This window comes from Mustela nigripes, chromosome 8, assembly GCF_022355385.1.
Source record: "Mustela nigripes isolate SB6536 chromosome 8, MUSNIG.SB6536, whole genome shotgun sequence".
Lineage (NCBI taxonomy): Eukaryota > Metazoa > Chordata > Mammalia > Carnivora > Mustelidae > Mustela > Mustela nigripes.
The window spans coordinates 64,846,030-64,873,935 of NC_081564.1; the positions used below are offsets into that span (position 1 = coordinate 64,846,030).

The 27,906-nt window shown below is 50.4% G+C and overlaps 1 protein-coding gene across 2 annotated transcripts in view; it reads right to left on the reverse strand.

Moving 5' to 3' along the window:
- LOXHD1 (lipoxygenase homology PLAT domains 1) overlaps positions 1-21,960 on the reverse strand; it is a 149,399-nt gene extending 127,439 nt beyond the window's left edge. For both annotated transcript variants that reach the window (XM_059410058.1, XM_059410056.1), the window contains exons 1-4: positions 21,831-21,960; positions 15,882-15,996; positions 9,496-9,576; positions 7,320-7,504 (exon numbers count right to left, since the gene is read on the reverse strand). In XM_059410058.1, the coding sequence (XP_059266041.1) occupies positions 7,320-7,504; positions 9,496-9,576; positions 15,882-15,996; positions 21,831-21,960 (511 nt within the window). The remainder of the gene's footprint in view (positions 1-7,319; positions 7,505-9,495; positions 9,577-15,881; positions 15,997-21,830) is intronic.
- Positions 21,961-27,906: the final 5,946 nt, after the last annotated feature.

Here is a 27,906-nt window from a genome sequence, read left to right on the forward strand (position 1 = left end):
AGGTGGGAGGTGGTCTATGCACCCTTACCTTGACCTTGATATAGGTATAAAATGGGGACAATAATAAATCTCAACTCCTAGGGGCACTGTGGATTTGTACAGTGTATGCATATGAAGACCCAAGACTATAGAAATATTTTGTCCAAAGGTCACCTGGCTAGAAGGTAGTATTTGGAGGATTTGAACCTAGGACCCTTATGTCTCAAGACATGGAGCTCTGAACCATGTGATGCCCTCCCCTCTCCTTGAGGGTAGCTCATACTGTAGCATTCTGTAGCTCATACTGTAGCTCATACTGAATTGCAAGCAACTGGAGTGCCAGGACCATATCCTTACCCCAGACCCAGCATTTAAGAGCAGCTTGGGGAGTTAAGGGGCATGACCCATGACAACTGCTAATAGCAATGCCTCAGTTCAAGGCCTGGGAGACTGTTTTAAGATTCTGGCCAGCAGCCCTCAGTGTACAGATGTCAAGGCAGGTACTGTGCCTCTCTGGGTTCTGGTCTGTCAAGAGAGGGAAGCCTTTCTAGACAGAAATCCTCTAGGAAGAGTGTCAGACATCCATGGCAATGGGGAGATGCCAAGAGGCAGATGGAGGGATGGAAAATTCACTATAGTTCTGGAGCTATTCAATAGCCAAGACTGTATTCCCAGGGATAGTCAATCCAGACATGCTGAACGAGTGGCTGCCAGCCTTCTGCAGGCCCCAGAAGAATGCCAGGACCCCTAACACCCACTCTAAGCATAGAGATGACTTCTAATTCCCTAATGGGACATATGTATGTCTGAGATTATTAATCAGGAGGTGTGAAGTCTCCTGGACCATTCAGCTCAGATGTGGAGGGGAGCCAGCCAAGAATAGGACACCCACTCCTGCTGACTCACGTGGGAATGAGTCAGGAGAATCCAGGTTGTTTCTCCAGAAGCCTTGAAGTCCTGGACAAGAATTGAGGACTTGGGGTGGAGACAGCATTCTTGTCTTTTCTTCCAGGGGAGTAAGAGTCCTTTGACTGAAAAGTCAATGTGGTGTATTGTCACCATGTTATATTGGGTTAATGGAAAGGCAGGATTGGTTATAAGAAGGGACATGAAGGACATGAAGGGAGCCTGAATATCCAAACAATCTTAAAAGAAAACACTAAGGTTGGAAGTCTTACACATCATGGTTTCCAAACTTCCTACAAAGCTATAATAATTAAAACAGTTCAGTGACTTAAGAGCAGACATTTGGGTCAATGAACAGAATAGAGAACCCAGAAATAAGCCCTTGTGTATATGGTCAGATGATAATTGACAAGGGTGCCAAAACCATTCAATGGGGAGGGGACAGTCTTTACAACAAATGATGCTAGGAAAACTGGATCTCCACATGCAAAAACACCAAAATTGGACCCTTATTTCCTACTGTATACAAAAACTAACTAATAATGGATCAATGGCCTAAAAGTAAGCAGTAAAAGTATAAAACTCTTAGAAGAAAACATGGGTCAAGATCTTCATTGACATTGGGTTTGGCGATAATTTCTTGGATGTGACGTCAAAACACAGGCAACAAAAGCAAAAATAACAAATTGGACTTCATAAAAATTAAAAGCTTTCATGCGTCAACACAACTCTTTTCAACAGAATGAAAGGCAACCCACGGAATGGGAGAAAATCTTTGTGAATCAATCGTACCAGCTCAGAGGTTAATATCGACAAATACATTCTGGATGGACCCCTACAACTCAGCAATGAAAGCAAACAACCCAATTTTAAAATGGGCAAAGGACTTGAAGGGATGTTTCTCCAAAGAAAATGTACAAGTGACCCATAAGTGCTAGAAGAGATGGTCGACATCACTAGTCACGGTTATTATTTTTAAAAACCCAGAAAATAAAACACTGGTGAGTATATACAGAAACTGGGACCCTCATGCATTGTTAGTGGGAATGTGAAGTGATGCAGCTGCTGTAGAAAACAGTATGGCCATTCCTCACAAAGTTAAACATAGAATTACTGCCTGAGCCAGTAATTCCACTGCTGGGTCTGTACCCAGAAGAAATGAAAGCAGGAATTTGAATAGCTATTTGTATACCAACGTTCATAGCATGATTTACCATAGCCAGAAGAAAGAAACAACCCCAATGTCCATCAACAGCTGAATGGATAAACAAAACAGGGTCTATGCATGTAGTGGACTATTATTCAGCCCTACAAAGAAATGAAGTTCCCATACACGTTGTGACAAGGTAGACCTTAAAGACATTATACTAAAGAAAAATAAACCAGCCACGAAAGAACAAATAGTCTACGATTCAACGTATATAAGATCAAGTAGTCAAATTTATAGAGATGGAAGGTAGAGCAGAGGAAATGGGAACAGGGAGCCAATATTTTATGGGGACAGTTTCAGTTGGGGAAGATGAAGAAGTTCTGGAGATGGATGGTGGTGATGGTCGCACAACAATGTGAATTTACTTAATGCCACTGAATTAGACATTTTAAAATGGTTAAGATAATGAATTTCATGTATGTTTTACTGCAATAGTAAGTTTTTTTTAAAGATTTTATTTTTATTTATTTGACAGAGATCACAAATAGGCAGAAAGGCAGGCAGAGACAGAGAGAGGAAGGGAAGCAGGCTCCCTGCTGAGCAGAGAACCCGATGCAGGGCTCGATCCCAGGACCCTGGGATCATGACTTGAGCCGAAGGCAGAGGCTTTAACCCACTGAGCCACCCAGGTGCCCCAATAGTAATAGTTTTAAAAAGGAAGTAGGTTGATGGAGTCAGGGAGGCGTCTGCACTCTGTTCTGGGGAGGCCCCATCTGGAACACTATGTTCTCGTCTAGGAGGTCCATTCTCGGGGAGCACTGGCAAACCAGAACTGCTCAGGGAGGCAGGCGGACATGTGCCCCAAGAGGAGAGGCCAAGAGCAGCCTGTCTTCACGCAGCTGAAGGGCAGACAGGAAGACGTACAGGGCGTTTGTCGGCAGTGGACTGCAACAGACAAGGCTGTCTGGGGTTTAATTTCCGGCAGATCTTTCTGACAACCAGTGCCATTTAGCACTGGAATGGCTGAGCTCGGTGATTGGGAGCTGTCCACCGCTCAAGAAGGCTGGATTCAAGCCAAGGTCGGAGAAGCAACCGGTGCGGACACACGTGGTGAAAGGGATCCCTGTGACTATAGGAGACTGGTCCCCCTGCCCTCCAGGCGCCCTAGCTGTGAGCCCTCAGGCCCTGATCTCTTAGGGACCAGTCTGATTGCCCTGCCCAGGGAACAGGCAGGAAGCCTATTCTGAGAATTAGGAGCCCTGCATCCTAGTGCCAGCTGCATCTGTGGTCGGCTGTTTGATATTAGATGAATCACCCCCTCTCTGAGCGTCAGTTAATTCATCTGCGTAACCAGCACCTGCCCACCCTCCTTCACGTTGCCTCCCCCAGAAGTACGGTAGGGACGGAATGAAGCCAGGACTCAGGGAGAGGAGAGCCCATGCATCTTACAAGCCCTCCTTCCTTCCTCCCCTCCTCCCATTTCTACTTTCCCTTCCTCACAGAACAGGGCTGGTAGTGCTCCCCAGCATACATTTCGCACGCTACTGGCAGCACATGGGATGCTAATGGGGATCCAGGAGAGTTATCTACTGTTGTGCATTTGTTTTGATACGTGCTGATATATACCTGATATTTACAGCAAATGATAACAAGTGTTCTTTTTTATGATAGCAATATGCACTTTCTTTTTAAAATACACTTATAAGACAACGATAAGTTGTCAAAAGTGAGCTTAAGAAGAAGAAGAAGTAAGTAATAAAGGAAGTTGTTGTACTTGTATAAAGCAAAAATCTTGAAGATGGGATGTGAGTGGCTCCAGTGGTGGAAGGGACACAAAAACCTGTCTCCCCATGTCCAGCAACAGATGCCCAAGACCTGGCAATCAGACACACAGGAAACCAAAAGGTGAAATGTTTGGGTTGGCCCTGACACCTGGTTTCCTTAAAGTGTCAGATGTAGAGATTTTGACCAACCAACTGGGAACCACTGAGAAACTGAACTTGAATCTGGGATCTTCCATCCACACAACTCTGGCCGTCATCCACCCCCTTCTTTTGCAACCTCCTGTCCCTGTTTTTTTCTCATGCCCACCTTTGTCAGAGTGGGCTCTATGAAAGAAGAGGGTGACCCTGACCAGGCATCCGCCCCAACATCTTGGGAATATTTGGGGGCACTTTCTCACATTTAAAGAGAACCCCAGAGAGGTAAAAGTTATCTCCACAGCAAAAGTCAGGCACTACACCGTGCAGGGCGGGTGACACACTTGTCTAAGACAGCAGGCCAAAAGCTCCACAGCTCACCAGCACCCACAGGCAGGGCTAGCTTCCCTCATGTCTATGTCTTTAAGCATGTTATACGAGATCCCCTATGGAGGAACCATCTAGAAACCTGATCAAGGTCCAGCCCCTCCACCTCGGCCACTACCTGCTGATCAGCACAGTCAAAGGGTCAGTCGGTCAGCATAGAACACCTATCCTCTCTAAAGAGCAGGAATGAAAGAAGCTTCCAGCTAATTATCAGTCAGAACATCAGAAGACGGTCCTGGGAGTGGGGAGAGGGGAGCCAGGATACCCAATTGATGATCCACCATCTCTTGGAGGGTCATGAAGAGGTGAAATATACACTTAAAATGTCCCCTTCTATTATTGCTCATATCCCACATCTTAAAGTATTCTCATATATCAAACTGCATGGACGAAGAAATAATTATCTTCCCCATTTGGATCATCAGAGACCTTCTGCAGCAACCAAACATCAAGTTGGTATAATCCCAGGTGAAAAGCAAAGAGAGTTAAACTTTTGTTTACCAGCGCAGTCCACTGAATATTTGAAGATCCCCTTTGGAAATACTAAAAGTCCAGTGTCCTCCTACTCAGAAAAGGGCGGGGGGCCCAGGTGGTCTGAATGAGGGACAACGTCATCGGGTCTTGTCTTTCCCTCAAGGCAAGAACACTACCCTGGGTGATTCTCGTGGAAAGCTGGAGAACCTTGGAGTGATGCTAATTTACTCTTTTTTTTTTCTTTTTAAAAATTATTTATTTCTTTTCAGCGTAACAATATTCATTGTTTTTGCACCACACCCAGTGCTCCGTGCATGCTAATTCATTCTTAATGGTGACTTTTCAGAAGCTCTTCCAACAGAGGAATCCTGGATTTTCGTGTGGCCAAAGCAAAAGGTGGAATGAGGAACTAAATGGTGGGAAAATGTCCAGAGAAGGTGGGGGGGTGCTACAAGAGCAGAGAGGAAGATAGCCAGCTTGACAACTTGCTAAGGATTGATCCTAGTAAAGAGACTGGATCAAGAATCAAAGAAAAATCCTCTTTGGGAAAAATCTATGATATTCACCCCAAGTGAGAAGACATGCATGGGGCTTGGGTGGACAATTCTCTCTCTCTCTCCCTTCTTTCTCTCTCTCTCACACACACACACTATAAATAACCAAGAAATGTATAAAAAATGTCCAGCCTCACCAATAACCAAAGAGATCACATCACAAAGCCCCTGTTCCCATCCAGTTAGAAAATTAAACAGTACTAAGTATTGAGGGTGAGGAAAGTGGGTGCTCTTGCACAGCTGGTGGGATTGTGCACTGATGCACCGTTTCTAGGACAGTTCTAGGACAGAAATGCTCATTAAAAGTCTTAACCGTGTGCATTATATTTGACCTAAAAATTCTATTTAGGAATTTATCCGAAGGAAAGACCCCTTAGTCTGTGCAAAGATTTAGGTGTGTTGTTTATAGTAACAGTAAAATTGCAGAGGAGGACACAATGTAAATCAGACAATAAGGGGTTCAGTGAGTCAAAGGTGGTAGCTGCCTACCCCAGAGCACTCCACAGCCATAGCTAGCAGGAGTGTCAAGCAGTATTTAAAGACACAGAAACAAACGTGCTCTAAAACAAGATGTTGGACTAGCCCATTCTTTCAAACTATACACACACAGAAAAGACTAGATATGAGTGCACAAAAATGTCACCAGGGATGTTTATCCAGGTGATAGAATTACAGGTATTCCGTTCTTATGTCTGCATGTGTCTCTGTTTTATAAATTCTCTACAATGATCAAATTGGCTTTTGCTATGAAGAGAAAGATCAGTAACATATCTTTTTAAGAGAAGAAGCGGTGGGGGTGCCTGTGTGGCTCAGTGGGTTAAAGCCTCTGCCTTCGGCTTAGGTCATGATCCTAGGGTCCTGGGATCGAGCCCCGCATCGGGCTCTCTGCTAAGCAGGGAGCCTGCGTCCTCCTCTTTCTCTGTCTGCCTCTCTGCCTACTTGTCAAATGAATAAATAAAATCTTAAAAGAAAGAAAGAAAGAAACAATGACGTTGCAAATTATGATGATGGCGGCCACAGAGGAATGAGGCAAGTTCAAGGTCAGCTGGAAGGTAGGAAATCAGAGGCAGGCAGTGAGACATGGGATATGTTTTATTCTGCCCAGCTGGGTTGCAAGAGAGGATGGAATTTGGAGACCACAGAGCACATGCTGGAAGACAGAGTCTAAGGAGGGTGTCTGCCTTTGCTGAGTGACCTGGCAAAGTCACTTCTCCTGGCTATCGAATGCCTTTCTTTGCGATGGTCCATGACTCTGCAAGCAAGGTGTTATGATGGTGGTACCCACGTGTGATTTCTCCCTTTCTGGAAAGGCAGATGTGTCCAATATGAGGCAAGGTGAGGTCAGAGCTTTAGGGGACATAAGTGTGATAAAATAGGTCATGGGATAGGGTGTGTGTTTTTACATGATTTGTCCCCCTGCCTCCTGCTGAGCTGAAACGACTGAATTTAAGGCCTCTGGCCAGAGATGCACTTGGAATTAGTTGTTCCCTTCCTCGTAAAATCAATTAGAGATGGGACATCTTGATGGAGCTCTGGACGGGGGGTTCTGATTCCCAGCCACCATGCCCTGGCCAGAGTTCCCCTTCTTTTGGGCATCAGAAGAATGGCAAAGAAATAGGAAAACAGGGAAAACTGCCTTTGACCTCAGAGAGGACTCTCGGTGGATACCCATCAATCAGAGTTATTAAAACACAGGATATGCTCAGAACTGAGCCCACCCCTCCAAGAGGCCTCCAGGTCCTTTCGTTTTTCCCCTTCCCCAGAGCCCCCAGAGCACATAAGGTTGCTCTTGGGAAAGCCACGTGAAGAAGATGGGGCCTCAGCCAGACCCTGGCCAATAGGAAGACTCTAGAGGAGTGGCAAGAGGACAGGGAACTGCCCAAAGCAAGAGAGAGGCACAGGCCAGCCCTGGCAGGGAAGAATGGCAGGCAGGCCAGCCTTGGCACTGACCTCGGGGCATGTCCATGGGGTCGAAGCTGGCCAGCAGGTCACGGCACCACTGGCGGTCTCCTTCCACCTTGCTCAGCCAGGTGTTGCAGTTAAAGTAGTAGCGGAGGTGAGGCCGCTTCATGTCGGTCACTATCACACGATCCAGGTACCAGCTGGCGTTCAGGCCTGTGTTGTCGTGCTCAATCCTGGGGCGGAAGCAGACACCCACACGTCATTGGCCGAACAGAGACGACACCCATTCCACACTAGAATACCCAGATGTTCACTCCAAAGAGGGGTGCCATCAGTTCTTGTGGTTGCGTTACCCCTCAAGCCTCAGTTTCCTCATCTCCAAAATGGGAATACTGTGCAAGGTCGAATCACCAGCAGGATCATAGCACCTTCCACAGAAAATCCAGGATTGCCCAGGACCATCTTGAGCTTCCCTTCCCTCCCTAATCTCCAGACCCCAGACTGCCCCCCCAAGATCCTCGCCTTAGTCTCGCCACCCAGATGACCCCCCCCCGGCCATCTAGACTGATGTTGACCCGTGGAAATATCACCTGAGCTGCACGTGTGGGCCACATACATAAGCTTAGATTTTCTAGTAGCCACACTAAAAAAGAAGCAGAGGGACCGGTGAAGTTCATCTAAATAACATATTCTATTTCATCCACTTATTATTTCAACACGTGACCATGCGAAAATTTGCTAATAAGATAGTTGATGTTCTTTTCTTTTACTAAGTTTTCAAAAATCTGGTGTGTTTCTATACGTCCAGTGCATCTCAGTTTGGATCAGCTGCATTTCAAGTGCCCAGAAGCCACACGTGTCCAGGGGCTGCTGTATTGGGCAACATAGATCCTCATTCTTCAAAGTCTGGTCTCCCAAGTTCCCCTCACTTTTTTTTTTCTTTTTTTTTTTAGATTTATTTGTTTGTTTGACAGACAGAAATCACAAGGAGGCAGAGAGGCAGGCAGAGAGAGAGGAGGAAGCAGGCTCCCCACTGAGCAGAGAGCCTGATGCAGGGCTCGATCCCAGGACCCCTGGATCATGACCCGAGCCGAAGGCAGAGGCTTTAACCCACTGAGCCACGAAGGCGCCCCTTCCCGTCACTTCTTGCAGCCCCACTTGTGCTTTGGCAGCCCCAACTTTTTTCCTCTGAGGAGAAAGTTTTCTCCCCTAGACCTTCACCTCTGGATGGCCAAGCATCTTTGCGCCAAGCATCTCCTCCCTACCAGTCGTAGCGAGGCCTTACCTTCGCTGTTTGTGGGAACAAACACAGCTTAAGACAGCACAGCCCTGATGGACCTATGTCACACGTGACATACCTGGGGGTGTAGACCTCTGCCTGGCAGTAGGACCCCAGAGTACTGGTTGCCTTTCCCCACACCAACACTCTCTCCCTTACCCTCCTCTTCCCTGTTCGTCACCCGCCCCCTGCCCCCCCCCCCCACACAAAGCCAGTGCCAGGGCGCTCCTATGTCCCTTACTTCCTCAGGAAAGTTTATGGTCCTACACTTTCTAGTGGGAGGTAGATAAAACAGGACTCAACAGAGGAAGCATTTGACCCTAGCCTGGGGGCAGTCAGACCACATGACCTTGACCTCCTGACAAATGAGAATGAACTTGAATGGGCCTGGGTAGTGGGGGGAGGGGCTCTGCCTTAACAGCTAGGCTGATAGAGTTCTTCCTCCCCACATGCTCACACCAACACCCCCAGAGGGACAAGCTCTCTGTCACGAGGTGTCCTGCAAAGTGACTTGGCATCTCTAACCCTTGCTGAGCGCTACTATCTAAGCACTAACCTGTTGAGTCGTCCTCACTAACTCGTTATTACAAGTGAGGGAAGTGGGACTTGGAGAGGAACTTCCTGAAGTCCCACAGCTAGCAAATGACGGGGCAGACATTTGAACCACAGCGATCTGGACTCAGAGAGTCCGCTCCTGGCCACCGCGCTGGTGCCTTTCAGAGCCGATTTCCCAAGTTTGTGAGACATTGTCTCGAACTGTCTTCATCCAAAGAAGTGAATCTCTAATGGGAAAGTTTAGGGTGGGAGGGAAAGATCTGGGCCTTTGGTCACCCCAGAAATGACACTAGAGGGTAATTAATACTCAGAAAAGGTCAGTAGTGATGTTAGTTCCTAATCTACTGGACTTCCTCTCAGTCCCTCCCTGGTCAGGGTTCAGATTCCTACCTGATTTTGTAAATGAGGCCCACATTGTTGGTCCTCACCCGGAACACGTCAACGTTGGCTTTCTTGAAGGCAGATTCACTCCTACAATGAACGTGCACAGTTAGCACAGATCTGCACTAGGCTCACAAGCCCGGGAGGAGAGCCAAGGGCTGGCATACCTCTTCTTCCTCCACCGTCCCAGTCCCGGGAAGAGCTACGAGCAACCGCTCCCATTCTGAGATTCCTTCCTGACAGGGGGCAAGGTCGGTAGGTATCCGCTCCTTGTTTTCACAGTCAAGTTCTCCTGGGATGCCTGCCGTGTGTCGCTAAGACAAGTATGGCGGGCGGTATCAGCCCCATTTTACAAACAGGGAAAGTATCCGTTGGTAGCAGAGCTGGGACCAGAACCCGGATCTCCAGAGTCATGACCCAGTGGGCTCTGGTTGCTCTGGGTTGGGACAGTGGAGGAGGAAGGCAGGCACAGTAAATAGCATGGTGCTCTCGGTCTGCAGGCGCCCAGGCCTCTCCTCACTTGCCTTGCTTTTGCTCGGGGGAGTTGCAATGGCAGCCCCAAGCAGATGCAGACCTTGGGTGGTGGCCCACGGTCCTGCCATTCCAACAAGAAAGGAAACACTCAACCCAAACCAGCAACCAGGGGAGTCAGGTGGTGAGGGAATGCATATCGAGCATCACACAGAAGGTGTGAACAGAGGCAAGTACACCTGAGAGGTTCCTCAGAGCTGCCCAGGTGGATCCAAACTCAGCTGCATCCTGGATTCTATCCAGCTTACATGCAGGAGGCCCGGAGCGGCCTCCCCACGCAGTCCTCTGGGAGCAGAAGCCGGGATCTCGTGCCGACACTGCTGCATCCTCTGTGTGGGCCGGGACCCCGCCCGTGGAACCTGCTCACGGCTCTTCCTGCCCCCACGTGCAGGCCTCACAGGTCCGGAGAGCTTGTGGACCTCCCACCGGGCTCCCAGCCGGGGCTCCCAGCACCAGCACACAGCCCCCGCGAAAAGAAAAGTGTAGAACACACATGCCTATTTATTGGCCAGACAAAGAGGGAGGTGAAGAGCCTTCTGTCCAAGGCAACAAGGCTCAGACTCTCTCAGCCACAGAAGGCTTGTAAGGTTCTATGGACTGGGATGCTGTGGGCCTGCCAACAGACCCACTTTGGCAAACAGTCCGTCCTGAGAAGTCTCCTGAAGGTGGGCACACGGTGAAGCAGGAGGCCTCCGGTCCTCCCAAAGCAGGCAGAGACCATGAAGTCAGGTGACAAGCGTACACGGGGGCAGCCTTGTCAGGGGACAAGTTGAGGTCCGGCCACAGAGGGTGGGAAGGAGAAAATGCTAGAAATTTCTGGATTTCTGCTCGAGGGAAAGGACCCATTTTCAGGCTCGTTGCATATACTTGTCAGAGGCTTACTTCCAACAGTGAATAACCACACAGCCCACGTTGCATTGCAGTCAAAGCCATCGTGTGCCACAGTGTGGAACACACATGAACATTATTCTGTACCTCGGGATTGTGTGAATGGGAAAGAAGTGAATAGGAGTTATTTTCTGTTTCAACAAGAGACAGTTTTTGACCAAACAAGAGTGTCTCAGTCTCTACGTCAACCCAAGAAAGAGTGGCCCTGGGAAGAACTGTGGTCGAACGCCGTGCAGCCATCAAAAACGCCTGTTATCAAAGAGGAGTTAATGCAACAGATACAGGCTTACGATAGAGGCATAAAAGAAAAAGCAGATTAAAAATAGAATGTATGAACAGAACGACCAACACAACAGAATGCCAACTGCATTTAAAAACCACGGAGTGGAAGGATTTATTAAAAAACATCGCGTCTAGATGGTAAGACTACTATGAAGCGATGGTTGTTTATTCTTGTCTGTGTACATTTCCGAAGGGAGTGCGTTGTGATTTGCCGTCACAAATATGGGGCAGTCCCATTTCCTCAGCCCCCCACTCCCCACGGCCTACGGCCTCCTGGCGTGAGTCTGTGGGGACAAGTCTGAGGATGGTCAGGCTTCACCTGCTGTGAGGCCTGGAATTGGGGAAGCAGCCAGTGCCAATGAGCAGGGGGAGAAGGGGGCGATTTGAAAGGAAAGCAGCTGCAGTCCTGGGAAGCCTCTGACCACAGCCCCTTCTGGAGAAGCTCTGATAGCTGCCTTTGACCTTCAGAAATGCCCTATGGCCTTGACCAGGTGGGCTGTGAATTCAGACGTCCCAGTGTGTTTGTTAATAGTCGACCATAGTGTACTGTCCCGCAGAAAACAAATGTTCAAAAGCGAGGTGGAAGGAGGAGACCAGGAGAGAAAGGTCTATCAGGATGGGCAAAGGGGCTCCGCACCCCAGCGGAAGGTTCCAGCATGTCACAGGAGGTGTGGAGCAATTGTCCACGGAGCTCATGTGATGGGGCCCAGCATCTCCCTGGCCGATGAGAGGAAGGCCTTCTGGGGCCCAGAGCCTCTCCCCGGTGGAAGGAAGGGAAGGACTGAAGAGACACACCTCCCGGGACCGTCTTCTTCCAGAGGGGGGCCATGATAATCCCAAACAAGCCCCAGCCACCACCCGCCAGGTCAGATTCTGAAATTCCTGCTTCTGGGAAGTCAGAATGCAATAGAGGTTGATTTCAGAAAACTGACTGGGGGTGAGAGAGAAGTACCAAGGGCCAGAGAGTCCCCTCACAAAGGAAACATTAGAGATGCAGACGTCCTCACGTTTCCTTGCGGGACGCTGTGGCTTCCCCATGGCTCCTGGTCGCTCAGCAAATGAAGGCTAATGCAGTACACAGGCCCCTCCCTGGCCGAGCCCACCCATTCAGTGGGGACCCCTACCCAGGAAAGCCTATAAAGGCTGCACAGGGCATTTTAGCCACCAACATGGCCGAGCTAGTGGGCTAAAATGCCAGGCATTCTCTGACACTCAGATGGTGAATTCTCCACGGGAGAACCATGTTCCCGAAGATGCATGAGATCCCATCCTTTTGCCATATTCTGAACATGTGACCCAGGGCTGGGGGTGGTCCTGGGTGATGGGGAAGGGCACCCAGAACATGGGGCCTTCCTCTGGGAGCCACGTGGCTATTGATATCCAGCTGGTGTGGGGTCTGGGTGGAGGTCAGCTGGCAGGGGATCAAAGTGAATGTGCCACGCTCTTTGCTGCCTATCAGAGGACCTGGTGTGTACCGAGGAGTCGGACACTAGACCACGAAGGTCAGAACAGTCAGCATGCTAACATCAGGTGCCAAATAATTGAGCAGAATTCATTTGTATTGGGAAGTAAACATTCTGTTAGGCCAGATGGGAGGCAGGTGAAGTCCCGGGGCATGGGAGAAAAGGCAGAAGACGGAGCAGGAACAGAGGGGAGAGAGAAAAGAGAGGGTGCGGGAGACACAGGAGAGGAAGATGGGGTGCGGGAGTGCGGCCAGACACCGTGGAGAAAGCAGCTGTGGGAAATTCCAGGGGAGGCAGTGGCTGCATCTTCAGATGATGGGGTCTGTCTAACATTCCATTTCAAGCTGTTTGCATTGCTGTGCCGGGCACTCACTCTGGTGCCCCAAGTATTAGGGAAGTCTATACACTCAAGAACACCTCGTAGCCTCTGTGTGTGTGTGTGTGTGTGTGTGTGTGTGTGTGTAAAGCGAGGAAAGGGAACTTAGTTTCAGTTAGCACACGAGTTGGCTTTGGGGTCACACCGAGTAGTGAGGAGGGAACAGCAGCCCACAGTGAGCCGAGAGACTGGGAGCCAGACCCCAGGGCTGGGGTGCGGGCAAAGGGTGGGCTGGAACACCTCCATCTCAATGTCATAGAGCAAGGTGACCTCGGCAGCCCTCACATCTGGGGTCCTCCGGCAGCCCGGGAGTCCTTGGAAAGCGGTGCTCCCTCCCAGGCCCAAGGTCTCCGTCATGAACTGAAGGCATCTTAGATGGCGAAGAGTGGGTCTTTGCCATTCTCTCTGCAGACACTTCCCTGGATCTTACAGCGGCCAAATTAATCTTTCCCCGGGCATGTTGTAAGTTGGGCTCCTACTAATCAGCTTGCAAGCAGGGCCTTCTAAGGCCCGGCCCTCCCCTCGCAGCCCCTTGCTGCCTCCGTGTGTCTGCAAGCTATTCCCTGTGGTCTGAAGTACCCTTCCCCTGTCCCCTCTCATCTGGGTCTTTTTCACCACCCGAGGCCCAGATCACCTGCCTTTCCCTGTGAAGTCCTGCTCCGGCAGCCCTGACAGGTAACACTGAGCTCTGCCTGTTGGCAAGCAGCTGGGAGAGGGGCTGGAGGGACAAGCCGGCCACCCCTCACAGTCCTCCTCCCCTGGCACCCCTCTGTACATCTCCTCTCCAGCCTCCCAGGACAGAGAGCACAGGCTACAAAATGAGCCCCACCTCTGAAATCACCCATTCCCCCTGGGCTCCTACAGAGCCGTCCAGGCCAGCCCGACCGGGGTCCTGGCCAGACCCATGCCTTTGCTCCCCAGCCCGGAGCATAACACAGGTCCGGAGAGACCCACTGAGTCACAAGGAGGGGGTGCCCATTTCTGTCGATGGGGCTGGCGTGGAGATGCTGGCCGATGTGTGACGCCTGGAGGCCTCCCTGCCCTGTCTCTCTCTCTGCCATGATGCAGGCTTCCCTTCTGCACTGGGAAGGAAGGCTGGAATTCAGGCTCCTGGGAATGGGGACTCATTGACCAACCTTCCTCCTGGTTTATGAAAGGTGACTCTGGGGGCCTTCCTGGGAGGCTGTTTTGACAGAGGAAAATAGTTGGGGGTGGGCGGAGTGAGGGTACTAGGTGCAGAAAGTAGAAAAAACAGCAAGGAACCACCAAGAAAGGAGAAAAGGGTTCTTTTCGTTTAAAAAGAGGCAGGCTGGGGTCTCCAGAAACCACCCTGGCTGGTTTCCCAGAGCTTAGTGGCTTCTCCCTAGAATAGTGCGCTGGGTGGGGAAGGGGTCACATGGCAAAGAGGATGGACATTTCATGTCTTCTCTTTACCGTGCCCACATCACTGGAGAGAGAGACTTCCGCAAGCCAGTCACTCCACAGAGTAAGCGGTACAAGAAGACGGGTACCCTGTTCTGCAGAAATGGACAAAATCAGACGTTACACCTGCCTCGATGGGGCCATATTTAGGCCACAGCCCACGCTCAGGGCAAACTTGGGATGCAGGGCCGGGTCAGTCTGCAAAGCACAGAGTTCGGGGATATCCTGGCCTGGGGGCCCCACCCCTCCACAGCCTCCCCGACTGCCCCCCCACGCCCCAGGAGGTCACAACCCGGGGGCTCAGGAAGCCTGCAGGGGATGCGCACACACACCCTCTGGGCCACAGGGCCCATGCTCGAGGAAAGTGTCCGCATCTCCTGGGGTTTGAAGACCAGCTTTACCGTCTAGAAGCTCCATGGCTCAGAGCTATTGGCCCCTCCTCTCTAGGTCTCAGTTTCCCCATGAATGAGTTGAAATAAATGTAGTGGATTTTCACATTTTTCTTGGCTATAGAACTCTTGGCACAAATGAAATCTGACTCAGAAAGTCAGTGGGCAAGGCAACCTTAAATCGGGCTGCTCTGGAGGAAGGAAGGATAGGGGTACAGTGGGCTCAGAACCAACGGACCCATCCCCAGTTCCGTTCAGCACAGACTGAGAGCCAGCTGCCTACGACACTGCGGCCGCCCCTAGACAGCCCGGGGATTGCAGAACTCTGCTAAAGCAGCCCACATTCTGCTCGGGGGTATCTGTGTGCACACGCGGGTGGTCGGGGGAGAGGATTAAAACCAAGAGGCAGCAGCCCTGCTGTGAATGAATTACAAATGACACAGCGCATACACATGAACACACACACAGAGCATGTCTACATAAGCACACGTGCACAAGTGCACAAGCCCCCACATAGGAGGAGTCTATGTGTGCGCGGGCTAGCTCACAGGCGGGTGTTGTGAGGTGCTGGGCCCTAGGAGAGACACAGATCAGAGCATTGTAAACTCCTGGCTCCTTTGAATGCATGGTTTTGTTTCCTCCTCTCAACTGCCCTGTGAGGTTCCTAAAAAGGGGGATGATCACTCCTAGATGCTAGAGGAGGGAGCCAAGGCCCTGGATGTGAAGCGGTTTGGCCAAAGTGACATGGCAACTATGTGGTAAAGCTGGACCCAGACCCAGGGTTCCTGGTCCCACATCAAGGGACAGCTAATAGAATTCTTGGGGATTCTGAGATCCAAAGTAAGTATTACTTCACACGAAAACCTACAGGAAGGTTGATAGGAGGTCACTGGGAAGGACCCGGTTGACCTGTGGTCTGTTGTTAGCAGAAGCCTTGTGCCACTCAATATGCCTGTGGCTACACAGGTCTTCTCCCTGGCTTCTAGAACTGCATTAATCCCAACTAACAGTTGACGGTCCCACCAAGGCCAAGTTGGTACTCACTTGCTAGTGAGATGGAGCTTGGGAGAGAGCCCATTCTCTCCAAAAAGGGTGATGAAGACATTGGCATCTGTCCCTGCACCACGAACGTCCCCCGTGGCTGTGACCACCTCGTACACTGGAGGAGAAAAGAGGACAGGTTGCAGGCTTATCAGAAAACCCAGAATCCTACATGGGCTTGAAGAAGCCATAGCTCCTATCAGCTCCTCAGGGGGTTCCCAGGGGTCTCTATAAACCCCTGGTACAGCCCACAAGCCTCTGAGCCAGGGTCAGACCCACACCAAGTTCTCCCGTAAGACGAAAACCGCCTATTTAATGGTGCACACTCATTTTACAGGTAAGGAACCTATAGACAGGGGCAAGCCCAGGTCACACACCACACAGTGTCATCACTGGAGCCACCCCAGGGCCTTTCCAGCACAGCACCTAGATGCCTCCTAAATACGGCCTTCAGAGCCTGCACCTGCTTTCACATTCCTCTCTGTCCTCTATGAATGCAGTTGCATTGTCAGCCCTCACCTCCCCTGACCTCCTGAGCACCTCCCCTGACCTCCTGAGCACAGGCCCAGGAAGAGCTGTCCCAGAGCTGAGTGACGCAGAGCTTCGTCAGGGCTCCCTTCTTGGCAGGGACACAGATTTCCCCTCTCTTGGGTTCCTAGAAGTTTGTACTGTTTGCTTTTGATGTCTTTTCTTTGAAGTCCCTGGTTCAGATGAAGATCCTGATCACAGCATCACGAGGAAAGAGAGGAGGAAGTACATTTGCACAACTCCTTGTCTCCTGTGATAAACAAATCCTGAATTTTTCCCTCGTCTGCACCACAGGGGTGCCTGATCTGTAGACAAGCCTTGGATTCCTCCCTGGGAAAACTCCAGGACCTAAAGAGTTGCCCACGTGGCTTTGCACGTACGCAGGGACATTTCCAAACTGAATGTCCACAGAAGAATGAGCAGCGTGGTAGAAATTCCAGGACCACATCACATGAGAGAAGACACAGAGGCCTGGAGATGCATGGCTTGGAGAAAAGGAGAGTCTGGGGTGCGAGAGGAATGAGGAAGCTACCTCAAGGGCACACAGGTCCTTCTTAAATAGCACACTGGCCATAAAAAAAAAAAAATTGGTAAATTAAGACTTACTGAAATGAAGCCCATTATCTGAATGAAAAGGCAAGTCACAAACTAGAAGATACTTGGGCATGCATACACCTAACAAAGGACTCAGGCTCAGAAGAGATAAAGAATTCACACAATCAATAAGGAAAAGAGGTACCACACTCTTTTTTGAATGGGCAGCAAATTGTTTAAAGATAAACACACAATTACCATAAGATCCAGACATTCCACTTTTAGGTATTTACCCAAGGGGAATAAAAATAAAACATGTCTACACAAAGACCTGCATACAAATGTTCATGGCAACTTTATTCATAATAGCTCTAGACTGGAAACAACCTAAATTTCCAACCACAGATGAACAGATAAACAAGTTGGGGTATATCTGTACCATGAAAGACTACTCAGCACCAAGAGGGAATGAACCACCCTCATATGCGATAGAGGTGAATCTTGAGCAGGTTATGCCGAGAAAAGAAGTCAGATGCAAACTCTATGCACCATAATGTTACTCACAGGAACCTTTAGGAAAGACTAATCTACTTTAACAGAAAGCAGAACATGGTTGCCCTGGCACTGGAAGCAGAGGAAATTGACTGAGGAGGGACACAGGGACCTCTGGGAATAATGTAAATGCCATATGGTTGTACAGATGTGTATGTATGTCAATGCTCATCAAACAGCACATTTAAAATAGGTGCATTTTATTAGGGGATCATTATATTTCAATAAAATTGTATTTCTATAAAGTTGGAAAATGGGCAAAAGGCGTAAACAGGCATGTCCTCGGAGAAGATACCCAAGTGGCCAATAAGTATATGGAAGTGTGCTCAGCATCATTATTCCTCAGGGAAATGCAGATTGAAATTATGAGATACTACCATACACCTACCAGGATGGCTAAAACTAAAAAGACTGACAATACTAAGTGTTGACAAGAATGTGGAGCCCCTGGCACTCTTGCACATTGCTGGTTATGAGTGTAAATTGGTACAAACACCAGTAGCTAAACATATGCCCACTCTGTGACCCAGTGATTCTATTTCTAGTTACAAATCCAAAAGAAATGAGTCCATGTGTCCATCAAAAGATGTAGACCAGATTAATAGCAGCTTTATGCCTAGTAGCTAAAAACTAGAAATAACACAAATGCCCACCAGCAACAGAATGGTTAAATAAATGATGTATTTATAAAATACAATAGGACACAAAAAGACCAAACTTTCTAGCAAGTCACAAAACAGGTAAATCTCGAAGGTAGAACGTTGAGTGAAAAAGAGGAGCTAGATACAAAAAATGTGTCTACTGTATGGTTTTGTTTATCTGAAACTCAAGAGTGGTAAAAACTAACCCATACCGATAGAACCAGGAGAGCTGTTACCTATGGAAAGGAGAGTGAGGGAACTTTCTGGAGCCTTGAAAAGTTCCATGTCCTGATCTGAATGTTCATTCCACAAGCATGCACATACTTGAAAAGTCATCAGGCAGTACTTTTAGGAAAAGCTTTGTACTATGTATACATTACTTTTCAATTTAAAATTTTTAATTAAAAACTCAGTTCAGATAGCGAAGAGACTATCATGTGGGGGCCAAATATCCTGTGGAAAACACAAGATTCTGTTTGGCTCCAGAGGGGAGGACACAAAGTGCGCAGGGCTGCACAAAGAACTATTGAGGGCACCATAGGGTTCTAGCCCCAAGTCTGGCAAGCGGGAGGGGCCCAATAAATAATTACCTGGGGGAATGAATGAGCAAATGAATGAATGAATCAATCAATGAAATGAATGTAGACAACAGAACTAAACTGACCAATATTTGAATCCCAATTCTACCATTACTGGCTGTGTGATTTCAACTAAACTTCCCACAGAGTCTCAATGGCCTCATCTCTGAAGCAGGAATAATTTCTTCCTTGAAGGATTATGAGAAGGATTAAATCAGATGAAACAAAAATTCCAGTGTTCATGCTCACTGAGTCAAGTATTTCCACTTCTGGGAAGTTAGCTTACAGACCCCCTTCCACAGTGAGATGAAAGATCTATGTTCCTTAAGTAGTAGACTGCCAGCATCATCACCATTACATCATCTCCTCCATGGTCATCATTATCATCATCATCACCTTCATGGTCACTGTCAACATCATCACCATCATAACTATCAGCATCTCCATCGTCAACATCAACTGCATCATCATCATGCCTGCCATTATCCCCATTAACAACATTCTCAGGGAGGCTGCCTTGGGATACTGTACCCCCAAATTGCTAGGCAACCCCTGTCTGGGATGGACCAGAGGAGAGCATCCCAGGGCTGGAAGTTTGTGCAGGATGGCCTCCAAGATCCCTCGAATCTCAGGTTCTGATATAAGTCACTCTCTTCCCCTAAGGGGTCCTATCATAGCTAGGAAAGAGACCAGTGCCCTGGGCTCAGCCTTCCCTCAGGGCACTGAGGGAGCCACTCTGCTCCCTCCGGCTGTTGGTGAACTCCAGTGTAGCCCGGAGGTGGCCTGAGGAACAGAGAGGGAAACGTAGGCCTTTCTCCTTTTCCTTCCCCATCACACTCACCAAGAGTCTCCCAGTAATGCAACAACCCAGAGCTCAGGGCGAGAGAAAACAAATCATTCTAGAGAATATCAGTGACATGGCAGGTTTGGTGTGTGACTACTGTTAGTGTCACCCACATTTACTGCCAGTGTCCTGCCCTGACTGAAGAGCCTGTGGTTTGCTCCGCTCCAAGTGTTTTCACCACAGTCAAGAGCAAGGACCAACCAGAACAGCTCGACTCAAAGTTTGAGTCTGCTACTTACTAGCTCTGTGATCTTGGGCAGGTTACTTAACTTCAGTTTCCTCATCTGAGAAAGAAGACAAGAATGCCACCTCAACCTTGGGCAGTTGCGAAGGTTACATAGGTTAGTATGAGTGGAGAGCTTCTCCATGTACTTGGCACTCCCAGCGTCATCTGTGTGGCGGCCCTGAGGACGGAGTGGGGACTTGCCTTGAGAAAGGTTATTTGAACTTCTTGTTCTCTCTCCCACTTGCGACTTTGCTCAAGTCACTTAAGTTGCCAGGGCCTCCGTCCTTAACCTGTGAAATACAACTAATCCCATCTGCCTTGACTGTTCTCGGGAATCTTCAAGATTGAATGTGAGCCTGAAAGTAAAAGGACTTCACAAAGGGTAAAAAGAAGAGCAAACATGTGAGGGATCAGATAGTCACACAGGCACCCAGAGCCTGAGCAGAAGTGGACAGGGTGGTGGCTCCCGGAGACTTGAGAATGCACTCCCCAGCAGCCACGTGTGCTGGGGAGAACACCCCAGAAGCTGAGAGTGCTTGTCAAGGGTGCTACACGCACACTAGCCGCAGTCCCCTCCCCACTAACCGGTTTGAGTTGGGGCGCCTGCACTGGGGCAAGGCAGTACCCTGTGCTGGGGGAAGATGGCAATGCCTCACTTGCTCCAGGCCTGCCTTTTCTTCCCACAATGCCCACCCCCCACTCCAAGAGGCACTCAGAACACCATGCTGGGAAAGGAACCTCCTCTGAGCCACTGCCTTCATGTGATGACCACCTTCTCTGAGCCTGGGTCTGTGCTGGGAGCTGGGTGAGGAGTGAGGACAAATAAAGGGGGGGCCCGCCTTCATGGGGGACAGGATGGCCGAGGTTCAAGAAGTTAGAAGCCCAACACACCAGGCTCATGTGAAGCAACAGAACCATGAAAAAGTGGACGTAGGTAAGGAACTTATGGTGGACTGGAATTAAGGAAGTCTTCATGGAAGAGGGGAACCTGAGCTGGGCTTTCAGAGTCAAGATAGAAAGAGGGAGAAAGGGTTGGGTGAACAAGCCCATGGACAGGCACAGAGCAGGCATTCAATAGACATCTTTCTACTGAATGGATGAACGGGTGAATGAATGAATGAATGAATGAGTGGATGGATGGACGGACAGACGGACGAATGGAGGGACAGATGGATGGATGGACGGATGGATGGACGGATGGATGGATGGACGGATGGATGGATGGATGAGTGAATGAACAAATAGGTGAGTGAATGAATGAATCTGGAGCTTCCAGGAACTAGTGAGCCACTTTGGAGTAAGCCCTGAGAATGTAATGCCTTCAGGGACCAGGCAGGCAGCATCAGTGAGTGAAACAGATCTAGTCTGAGCGATAGGGAGTAGAGGAGACTGTGACAAACTGGCCGTCCATAGCCTACAGGCACTCACAGGCAAAATCTTTCAAAACATTTTAAAGACAAACACACACAACCAAACCAAACCAACAAAACTCCTCTTCAGGCCAAAATGAACCCCTGGATCCCCAGTCTAGCCGTCTCTGGTTACTGCTCTGAAGGAGCCCCCGTGAGCCACAGGGGAGGATGAGCCTGGAAGGACAAGCCCCAGGGTCTAGAGCAGCAAATGCCCTCCCCACATGGGCCCCAGACCCCTTCTCCATCACCAGGGTGGCAGCAGGCCCTACCCCCACCGGGAAGGTGGTGAGGGGTCACGCCTCTTCCCCATACCCCACACCCCACGCCCCTCTGCCTGAGCAGAACAGGGGGCTCTGGGCCATCAGGCTGCAGGGCGGAGATCGGGCTGGCACTTGGCTCTTGGGATGTATAGGACTGGAGAGTGTGGGCACTGCGGTTCTAGTCTATTCCATGCCACTGAGATCTGTGTCTGAGGGCAGCTGGCCTTGACCCTGTACAGGGGACCATGGTTGAACGCCCGCCCGTTACTCCGCGGTGATGGAGGACAGCCGCCGGGCATGCGGCTGCGTTGGAACCTGCCCTCCCTCCTCCGTGCACGGGAAAGGGCCGTGTGCCCCACTCGGCCCTCCGTCCGCACCTTTGGCCTTGTAGTACTCGTGCTCCAGCTCCTCCTCATCGTCCTCCGAGGCATAGTTCAGCAGCTCCTCCTCATACAGGGCGAGAAAGTCAATGTCTTTCTTTCTCCTCTTTTTCTTCTGGGGCATCATTTTGCCGGCTGGCCCTTCTCGGCACTTGCGGACTCACAGCGCCCACCTTCTCACACTTTCTTGGCCCCGAGGTCTTTCTCCCTGACCTCCATGCCCACCTCTGGGTGGCCCAGAGCCCAGGCTTGGGTTCCCTGTGTCCACAGCCTGGTCCTGCCCCCTCTCCTCTCTGGCAGCGGAACGGAGCCTCAGTGCCCTATCTCTGTCCTGCCTGTCCCTGGCCCCTCTCTCTGTCCCCCAGTCATCAGCCACCTCCTCCTGCACCTGCCCGGGGGTTTCTCCTCGGGCCTTATCCCTTATTCATGGGGACGGAGGGCAGGCCTTCCTCCTTACCCACCCCCTCTCCTCCCTTCAGGGAGAATCAGGTGACATCAAGCCCTTGGCATCTTTTTCCCACCTGGCTTCACAGCAAGGGGGCCCCCTGGGGCCCCTCCAGGTCACCCCAGGGACAGCTGGGAGCCTCCCCCATGGAGGTCCCCCTAACTTCTGAGCATTCCAGGGCTGTGAACAACTTCCCCAGGGCCTGGGGCCTTCCTGAGGAGGGCGGGCCCCCAATCCTCCAAGCTCCCAGAAGTCTGCAGCCTCCATTTCTCTCCATTATTCATGACCTCTCCTCACCTTACGGAGCAGGCAAGGCTCTTACTAGATCCTTCTCGTTCCATCTCTCTGCTTCTGTCTCCTTGAGACTGCTGGCTTCTGGAAGAGACCATTTGGCGGGCAGAGACCTGCTGCCCTTCAGAGACACTGCTCAGAGTGGCACTCTGACAATCCACAAAGCATTTTCTGAGCCGTGAGTTCCCAGCATTGCCAGGCCAGAGCCATGGACGCTGGAGAGGCCCACCACATTGGGGGGGACCCCCCACATGCTGGGCCAGGCCAGGCATGGTTAACCAGCATGTTGTTTTTTGTTGGTTTTTTTTTTTTTTTTTTTAAGATTCTATTTATTTATTTGACAGAGAGAGAGATCACATATAGGCAGGGAGGAAAGCAGAGAGAAGGGGGGAAGCAGGCTGTCCGCTGAACAGAGGGCCCAATACGGGCCTCTGGAACCCAGGACCCTGAGATCATAGCCTGAGCCGAAGGCAAAGGCTTAACCCACTGAGCCACCGAGGCGCCCCTAACCAGCATGTTTTAACAAGAACTCTCCATTTGCCCACGTTGCTCTCTGCATTTTCAAATGAAATGATACAAACCCTCAGAGCCCACTCCCCTCGGCCCTTCCTTCTCCAAGTGCAGCCCCACACAGGGGATTCTGAGCTAGGGCAAGAGAACCAGGGCCCGGAGGACCCTCCCCACACCATTGATCACCAAGAAAAGTTTCTCTTGGGACCGCCGGACTCCTCTTCCTTGCTTATTTTATTTTGTGAAGGTTTTATTAAGGCACTTAATTAAGATTTTATTAAGATTTCTTACAATCCGAGTTGTAAGATTGCTGTGTCAATCCGAAATGCTAGAAATTTCATATCTACTTGGAACTCATCCCTCTGACTTGGCAGTATGAGGTCTTCGGACAGAATTAGAACTGCTCAGCACCTGCTGGCCGTGTGGCCTCGGACAAGGCCTGGCTCTCCATCTGTGGAAGAGGGAAAATGACCCGTTAAGGCATATTGAGAATGTAGAGAAAGCGCTCAATCAGCAGAAGCCTCTGGAACAGAGTAGGGGCTTACTAAAGGCCTGTGACTCCTAATCAGGGTTTATCTCTTCTTTGGCACGATGTGTGTGTGTGTGTGTGTGTGGTCAGGGGCGTGACAGGTAAATGCTTTGCTATCATCTCAGATTGTTCCAGAAGCCCTCCTTTGGTTCCTATTTGCAAAGACTGGCTCCACGTGTCCTCCTCCCTCTGTGGGGCCCAGCTCACAGCAGCGCATCAGAGACCACGGAATTGTCTGTGTGCTTCCAAGTTCCTGGGAGGACTATCTTGTAACAGCCTGTTTCCTTGACCATCTTCCCCATGCCTCTCTCTGCCACGAGCTCTGTGGAGGGCAGAGGTCATGCCTCCCCATTCCCTGTTAGGCTTCCCTATCATACAGCTGGCACACGGTGGGCTTCGTAAGCATCCGCTGGACAGATGTAGGCACATGTGTACACAAGCACGTTACAGGCAGGCCTGTGAAACAACCACAAACACAAGGCCCACTGTCCGCACAAGGAAAACGCAAGGAACGGATACCATTCTGAGCACATTCAGCCTAGAGAAGAGGACGTGGCCTCCCCTGTAAACGACCGTCCCGTAGAGCAAGCTCCAGACTGGTCTGTGTGCCTAAAAAGGCAGTCTTAGCACTGTGGGCGGTGACTGCAGAAAGGCAGGGTTCGACCCAATCCAGGAAGAAGGACGGGGCTCTGAGTGCTGCCTGGGATGACATACAGTGGCCAGGTGGCATCGCTTGCCACCCTACAGCAGGGGACGCTCCAGCGGCCCTCGTGGGTTTGGCTTGGACAGCCGTCCATCTGGGAGCCGGGATGCGCTAGGACGCTGGATGGCAGGTGCAGGCAGACTGTGCATGAACCAGACCCAGCCTGGGGCCACCAGAATGCGCCAAGGGCCAGAGAAGAGCACTAGCCAGCTCCAGGCTCTGCAGCAAAAGCCAGGGCCAGAAAGCAGCTCTATCCCCAGACCAGGAGTAGGAAAGACCGTCAGCCAGGACTGCTCACCCCCTCCCCAGCCACGGCGTGACATGGGGTTTGGAAAGGAGAAGGGAGCTGGTCTGCAGCCATCATGAGATGTTTCACGCGCTGCTCCTTTGTCACCTCCATGTCCTACCACCTGGCTGCTCCGAGCTGAGCCCAGACCCTGAGGCCTGAGCTCCCAGAAGATGCAGGACATCTGAGCAGCGGTAAGCACTCACACCCTTCCCCAAAGTCCGTGGCAGCTTCATTTTCTGGAGCCACCCGCATCCCCACTACGGGGAGACATCTCTGACCCAAAACATCATGGCCCAGGAAAGATCAACTTCACCTCCTCCCCTGTTCTGCGGAGGGACATCCTCAAATGCGCTCAAAGTCCTGATGAAGGAAGCAGAGTGAAGTTCAATCATGGGTGATGCACGCCCCCTGCTGGCAGCATGTGCTTTGACCTCTTGTTAATTCTACCTTTAGAAAGAGACTTTAAATACAGGGAAATTACTAGGATTACCACAGAAAATAATTCCCGTCCAGATAAACTATAAATAAATAAATAAAACGCTCACTTTGCACAAGGGCCAATTCAGATAAAAAACAAGAAAGTGTTTACTGGGCTGGTTTTTTTTTCTTCTTCAAAAAACTGAAATCAAAATACATTTCGAGCATCCATGGCATTGAAACACAATGTTTAAGAGAACAGGGTCTGAAATGGCACCAAATGTTGACAAGGACACAGAGCAGCTCGAACTCGCATACCGCTTGTGGCAGTGGTAAGCAGTACAGCCACTTTGGAAAAGAGCTCGCACTTGTTTTCTAAAGCTCCCCAGACACTTCCCACACAACCCAGAAATTCCACTCTTGGGTGTTTCCCTAAAAGAGATGAAAATACATGTCTACATGAAAGCTGCATGTGAATGTTCATACAAGCCTTATTCGTATGAGCCAAAGGCCAGAAACAACTCAGATGCCCATCAACTGGCTAATACTTACTCAACCAAAAAAAAGGGAGAAGCAGTGTTACATGCTACATTCTGGACAAACCTCAAAGCACTAAACCAAGTGAGAAGAACCAGCCAGAAAAAACTGACTTCTGTCTGATGACAGTTATGTGACATTCCAGAAGACGTAATGCCAGAGCAGTGGTTGCCGGGGCTGGGCGTGGGGGCAGGGGGTTGACAGCCAGGCAGCCGGAGAGGGCAGTGCTTTGGCCCAGGGCTCCACCCCATCTCTCTTACTAGCCTGGCCCATCTGCTGGCTTTCCATGTCCAGGTGAGAGCCCATCTGCGTATGCCCCAGAGTGCAGCCTGGACACCGACCTGACCTCATCCCCAGATCCGTGGTGTTAAGACCCCGTGTGGGGTTGGCGGGGAAAGGGTGCTCCGAGGAGGTTTCTCAGACCCACTCTGATCCCAGGGAAGGCCATGGTTCTGTCCACCGCCCTCCACCTAGGTTGAGCATTCTCCAATCTAAACTGGGCAGGGTGGCTATGTTCCCTCATTGATGACGCTGATACTCCTATCGGTTTCTCATGTACTGATAAAAACACAAAGAGCAGACATGGTAATTACAGGAATCCCCAAGCTCTGATTATAGGGAAGGGGCTGTTTATCCCATGAGCCATTTGTGTATGTACACAAATACACACACACACACACACACACACACACACACACACACACACACGATCTCATTGCCCCAGGCTCATTCCCCCTTGAGTGCTTCCTCCTGCTGCTGAGTGGATTCTCCCAAAGCTTGCCTTTGGTCCTGTCTCCTCCCAGTGTGAAAACCTTCCCTTACACCTCAGCACAAGCAAATTTTGTCAGCCAAGATTCTGGACTGCGAGCAGCTGAAACGAACACTGGCTAGTTGAAGCAGAAAAATTACTGTTTGAAAAGTTAGTGTTGGGGAAGAGATCTCAGAATTTCCAAGTGGTCTTAGGGGCTACATCCTAGAAAGGAAGCCTGAAACTGGACTGACTGGGGAGGCCTCTCGTGCTCCCAGGACCAGGTCTGGGCATGCAGTCTGGACCAACCTTGGGCACTGACCTCTGCTGTCCCTGCTGGCACCTCCCCTCGCCAGAAGAGCCTCTGCTGCCTTCTGCCTACTCAGAGTCTGGGGCTTATGCATCTGATTGGCTGAGCCTAAGTCACATGCCTACACCTCACTGCAAAGGAGGCTGGGAAAGTGAGTATTTGGCATTTTCAACTCTTATGTGGGGAGCTGTCCTCTCCTCACATTTTAGAAGGGCACTCAGATGCTACATTGCCAAAAGAATCCCAAATGTCCCCAACACGACTTCTAACTCCTCTAGCTTGGAGGACCTTCTGTAATCAGACCCAACCTCCCCCTTAGGGGAGTTAACACGAGTCCAGCTGAAGACCTCCCTGGTGTTTTCCGTCTGCAAGCCCTACTTCACTCTGACATGAGAGCTGTCGCATGCATTTCTGTACCCGCCAGCTGTTGCTCCATAACAAGCAACCACAAGACACTCAGGGCTGTAAGCATTCTTTCCCACGTGTCTGGAGCTTGGCTGGGGTGACTTACTTACCCTGGGCTCAGCAGGCAGCTCTGTGTCAACCTGCAGGACTGGCCGAACTTGGCTAGGGAAAGCTTTGTCTGGGTGGGTCCCTCTGGGCTCTTCTCGTGGCCGTGGTGGAAGGGCAAGAGGGTGACTCTGACGTTGCGAGCACACTTGAGCCCTCCCCTTACATGTCGTCTGCTAGCATCGTCGGCTGCGCGCAGCAACACCCGTGGCTGGGTTCAGAGGCAAGGGCTGTAACATTTCATAGCAAAGGATGTGGACAGACCAAGGGGTGAAGAATGGGGACCTGTAATTCAATCTACCTCTATCCCTCTCTCTTCCACCAGCCTGTGCTCCCTTTCAAGGAAGTCATGTGTTCCCCAGTGCCTCCTAGAGTATGAATGTGACCCTCAAGACCTGCTACAGGAATGAGCCAAACACAACTGTGTGTGTTGGGGCGAGTAGGGTGTAGAGAGCACATGTAAGTACGAGCAATTCGAGCGTGTGTCCTGGAAGCTCTGGTCCCCACCTGTGGTTCCCCCACCACCGCGTGTCTCCAATGTCTCACCCAAGGTAACCAGCTAGTCTGCGATCTTGAAATGACCCAGCTCCTATTCTGGAAGCGGGACAGCTGATGCAGTGTTGAGAGGATGGTGGCTTTTCTGTTTCATGGAAACATTAGTTCCCACAGCCATTGTAGGCTCCCTGGGGTATTAGAAAACCTTGTCTTCAACCACTTCTGCCCCCTCCAATCCACTCTGCTCAGAGCCATCGAGGGATTTTACTTAAAACACATCATGAGCCTT